Here is a 5270-nt window from a genome sequence, read left to right on the forward strand (position 1 = left end):
AAAGGTGGGAGCAGGCAGGAGGTGGGAACAGCTCAGAGGGAGCAGCAGAAAAGTCAGGAAAAACCCTACTAGGCATCACTGGTCACAGTCCCATTTTGCTTCTTTATCCCCTTTGTGGTTTCTAGTCTTTAGAAATTTTTACATTGCAAGATAAATTATAAGATCAGTGCACAGACATAAGGCAAATAAAGTGATGTGGTACGGAGTGATGTAGATGGCTGTATAAAACATGCAGACACATGCATATCGGGAGAGAATCGGGCTCCCATGATTCTTGCTACACACTGTTTTTCAAGTCGAGCTGCTCTACATTCCTACTGTCCGCTATGACCACATTCTATGACACAGGACCCTTCTGAGGGCTCCCTTCACCTCCGTATTCCTCAGGCTATAGATGATGGGGTTCAGCATGGGAGTGAAGACCCCATTGAGCATAGAGATGAGCCTGTCTCGGGCAAGTGAGTGCTGGCTGGACGATGGACGGATGTAGGTAAATATAGCCGTGCCATAGAACAGGCAGACCACCAGGAGGTGGGAGGCACACGTAGAGAAGGCTTTGCGCTTCCCTTCCACCGACTGGATCCTCAGGATGGAGGAGACGATGTAGAAGTAGGAGACGAGGGTGGTGAGGAAGGCGCCAACCCCAAAGATACCTCCTACCACCAGGACCAGCATCTCTGCCAGGTACGTGGAGGAGCAGGAGAGAGCCACAACCTGTGGAATGTCACAGTAATACTGGTTGACCAGGTTGGACCTGCAGAAGGACAGGCTGAAGGTGGCCATGGTGTGGATGAAGGAATTAAGGAAGCCAGCTGCCCACGTCCCAGACGCCAGCTGGACACAGCGAACCCTGGTCACGATGAGGGTGTAACGAAGAGGGAAGCAGATGGCCACGTACCGGTCATAGGCCATGGCAGCCAGCAGGAAGACTTCCGTCCCCATCAGGGCCACCAGGAAATAGAGCTGCAGCGCACAGCCAATGAGCGAAATGACATTCTCCTGCGTCAGGAGGTTCTGCAGCATCTTGGGCACAGTGGCCGAAGGGCAGAGCATGTCAATGCAGGACAGGTTTGCCAGGAAGAAGTACATGGGCGTGTGCAGCTTCTTCTCAGTCCCGATGGCCAGCAGAAGGGCCCCGTTTCCCACCAAGGTGACCTGGTAGACGGTGGCAAAGAGCACAAAGAGAGGGTAGCGCACCTCAGGCAGCTCCGAGAGCCCCATGAGGACGAACCGAGTCACCGAGGAGATGTTGTGGGTGTCCATCTCTTGCTCCTCAAGGACGTATCTGCAGGAAGGAAGCAATCAATCAGACATGTTGAGTGACAGGCCAGCAGGCAGGAGACAAGAAGTTCTTCAAACCAGCTTATGCCTGGTGGGTGAGCAAGCAGCAAGGGCCCTGCAATTCAAGAACCAAGTACTAGCACTGCTGTGAACCAGCTGGTGAGGTTCCTGGAGAGGCTCACCCTCAGCTCCTCTCCAAGGGGAAGCCTTGAGCAACCACAACACTCACATGCTGAGCTCCAGTTAAGACACTCAGCAGTCCAGTGCCTTACAAAGAGCCTTGAAGACACCTAACACTAACCCCATCCCGGTAAAGAGACCTAATAACTTGCCTCTCTGATCAAGTGACTGAACAGCACAGCCTCCTGGCAAACGTGAGGCTGACCCCTCTGCACCTGCTGGGTTCCCCCTCCAGTCAAAGCCCGCAGTGCCTTCCCACAACCTCCGGGAACTTGATGGGCGCTGCCTTACATTGTCTCATCATGTGTAACTCCCTGCACTATCTCATCACAAAACACCTCGAAGGGAGACACTGTGAGTTATATATTTATACATGTTATATACTTTTGAGAGTTATATATTAAACCTGCCTGAATTCATGATATACACATTTTGTAAATGAATCAGCAGACACTTGGAAAACACAAATAACAAAGGGAGATTCGTGTGAAGGTGATGGCTCAGGAGTTGTGGTCCCAGCCCTACACACAAGCCCAGGTGGAGTTCTGGGCTCCTGGCTTTGCCTTGACCCCACCCTGGCTGTATCAAGAACTGGGAGATGAACCGGCAGACACACAATCTCTGTCTCTGTCTTCCAAATTAAAAATAAAAATTGACCATGCAATGACAGTCAGTAAAGGAAAGTGTGGTTAGAATAGCCCTATTTGGGCAATTTCTTGGAAACCCAAATTCATTGTTTCAGGGACTTACCTTTTTGTGCAGGGTAAAAGCCAAACACAGCAGCTATAAAATTGTCTCAGCAAACAGCTGATTCCAGTTTCCACCATGCAGAGAAAACATGATCAGGATACAAACAAACAAAAAATACCACACCTTGGCGTAATAAACAGTTACACTTCACATCATATATGGTTATCAAAGCAAAAACATGTTTGTGTTTTCATTAGAATAAAACTTTATATGACCAATAGAAACTTCTACAAGACTCTAAATGAGCCAGCCAGCCAATGAATTAACTGTATCAGTAAATAATAAAACCAAATGCATCATTTGTGCCTCAGACCCAAATTAGCTTGTCCTGTACAATTTATATCACGCACACTTTTCCCTTAGGAGAGAATCACAATGAGGACTCCTGAGGGAGCATTCTCGCCTTCTCCATCATAGTACATTATGGACTCCAGAGCTGGAAATTTAAAGCCCCAGCGGCCACCAGGGCAGCCAGTGCACCAATGGTGCCAGGCGAAGCCTGCTAGCCGCCCAGTGACGAGCTCTGGGGACTTTGGGGTGGCAAATTACTAACTAGGAACATCCAAGGATGAGGCAACCATTCGTGTAGGTGAGAAATGACTCCTGAGGGACTCCGAACAACAGGTAACCGTACTTGCAGGTAAGCGAGGGGACTGAGATCCGGTGGTGTGGAAGGGAGAGACCAGAAGACCTATAAGGGTCAGACAGAGGCACCAACCCATATTGGAGTCATGAGTTGGGCTTGTTAGCATGGAACATTGCTGACCACCACATGCCCGTCCACACAGAAGAACACTGTCAGGCAGGGCTAGATAACAGAACCTGACTGAGTGTTGGAACTGGGGATGGGTCACTTTACACAGGACCATGACACTAACCAGGGCCAGGGGTAGATTCCATGCGGGATTTGTGGGCACAACCCTATAGAAGCACATTCCCACTGGTTAGATTAAGAATGGGTGGGGTCCTGTGAAACTGCAATCTCCACTGGCATGCCCAAGAACTTTGGATGGGAACAGGCCTGGCTGGGGAGCTGAGAGGACACCCCAGCTGGGTTGGGTTGCCCAACAGTGAGCATGAGAGCTAGAGTGAAGGTAATAGGTTGGGCTGGGCATGGTTATAGTCTCCCTCAGCCTGAATGTCTACTGGGTCTGGAGAGTGGCAGACTCTACTATACTCTAGCGCCCAATGATACTCAAAAGTGCCAGGGTGAGTGTAGAATGGGCTGGGCGAGGTCTTGACTCCTGCTGAACCATGTGGAAGCTGTGTCTGGGCATTGACTAGGTGTGGCTGGACTGCAACACCCAACAGTAAGAATCAGAATAGATGTGGGCTGCTTGAGCAAGGCCATTGCTCCTGCCAGCATAAGAGGTGCACAAAGCCAACCTGGGCCAAGGACTCACTGGTGTCCACAAGATCTGCCACTGGGAGGAGACCAGACGAGGAGCCTGGGAAACTGCTTTGTAGGAAAGCAGCCCATGCAGCGCAAGAACCAAGGCAAGGAGCAGTCCTGACCATGCCAGGTCACAGTGCCCGCTGGCATACGTGATGTCAGGTCTGAGGACAGACCTGCCTGGGCCAGTTCATAACATCCACTGGCATAGCAGAGAACCAGGACAGGGTGCAGGAGAGGCCAGGTCAGAGCACAACACCAGCCACTTTACATTGAGGCAACACGATAGTACATACTGAGGTGAGGTGAGCCATACCAACTAGGGACCAGATGATACCAGGTTCATGAGCCCCAGGGATGGGAGATCCGGTGGGGCTCAGGTCGCCTGGCTCTGGTCCTTGGTCCCGCCTGTGAGTTAAAAAGGCATAGCTGTGGTTGCAGACCCTGAAGCACAGGGAGAACATGGCAGCGCATGTGGTACCATCGCAGAGGAAGGAGAACAGAGCAAATTGGACAACTACCCTGCAGAGGATGATAGCACAAATCTGGGGGGCTGGAGACTTGAGGTGGACTACAAAACCTAGCCCAGCACTGGGAGGACCGCATTATCCTTGGATTGGTGAAGCGACAGCATTGCAGATCTACCCAGACCACTTGATCAGAACCCTCAGAACATGCATTGCAGTGAGACCCTAGGCTGATATCTGGTGGCAGTTCTCCATCCCTGGGTGTTGGGACATTTCGGAGGCCAGGTGTGCCTTCTCCTTTTGTCTCCTCCCTTCCCTCAGAGACAAGAAGAGATGGAGAATTAGAAGGCAATGATTTCACCCACTTTTCCCTTATCCTTGATCCTTCCCACCGTGTTAAACTCTGTAATTCCCATCAAACAAATAAATAAAATGTGAAAAATAAAAGCACATTATGACCAGCTGGCTAAGGGGCACAGCTAACCACCACCTAACACGTGTGGAAAACAACCTAAGCTATGGGAGCGACACTCACAGTTCACTACATGTTTTCGTTGACACATGAAGTTGTACATTGCACAGGTTACCTGTGATGTTTTGGGCACATCTGCCTGAGAGGTAACCAACTCAGAGTCCATGCATTTCTGTCTCATCCAACATGTGTCCTTTATGCTTCGTTGCTCTGGAGTTTTTGCAGATCTCGCTGCTGCACAAACCCCACAAGGCTGCTCTCTGAGTTTTGTGTCTTAACCTCACCCTGCTGTGAAGAACTCAAGCAGGATGAGTCTGTTTGGCATCTCTGTTACTCTGTTCTTCCCAAGAGGCCACACGTCTTAGTTCTTCCCTTTGCAAATGTTTCTTATTTAGCAGCTCTGTAGTGCAAACCCATAGCTTTGCATGGACAGCTGCGCTTTACTCCCAGGGTCCAGGAGAACTTACTGGACCCAACACTGTGAGCAGGTGCCTTGGCCATGGGATCGTGACTTACAGGCACCCACAGCACTGTGAGTCTCTGTGACCCTCAGGTGATGGCTCCTAGTCCTGTGCTTGTATGCATGCACACTGGGCCTTGGCTTTCCGTTTCCTGAATTCCTCATCTCTGTGAAGCACCAGTGACACAGCCATCTTTGCCTCATCGACAAATGTGAAGCCAGCATGTTAGCAGCACCTGGCATTTCTGCCTCTCTGCCCTCTGAGCA

General features: G+C 50.5%; 1 protein-coding gene across 1 annotated transcript; it reads right to left on the reverse strand.

Moving 5' to 3' along the window:
* Positions 1–324: 324 nt before the first annotated feature.
* On the reverse strand, positions 325–1263 carry LOC101517567 (olfactory receptor 5V1-like). The gene has a single exon (XM_004586550.2). The coding sequence runs from the start codon at positions 1261–1263 to the stop codon at positions 325–327; it is 939 nt and encodes a 312-aa protein (XP_004586607.2).
* Between the last annotated feature and the right edge of the window lie 4007 nt (positions 1264–5270).

Source organism: Ochotona princeps, chromosome 19, assembly GCF_030435755.1.
Source record: "Ochotona princeps isolate mOchPri1 chromosome 19, mOchPri1.hap1, whole genome shotgun sequence".
In the NCBI taxonomy this organism is placed as follows: domain Eukaryota; kingdom Metazoa; phylum Chordata; class Mammalia; order Lagomorpha; family Ochotonidae; genus Ochotona; species Ochotona princeps.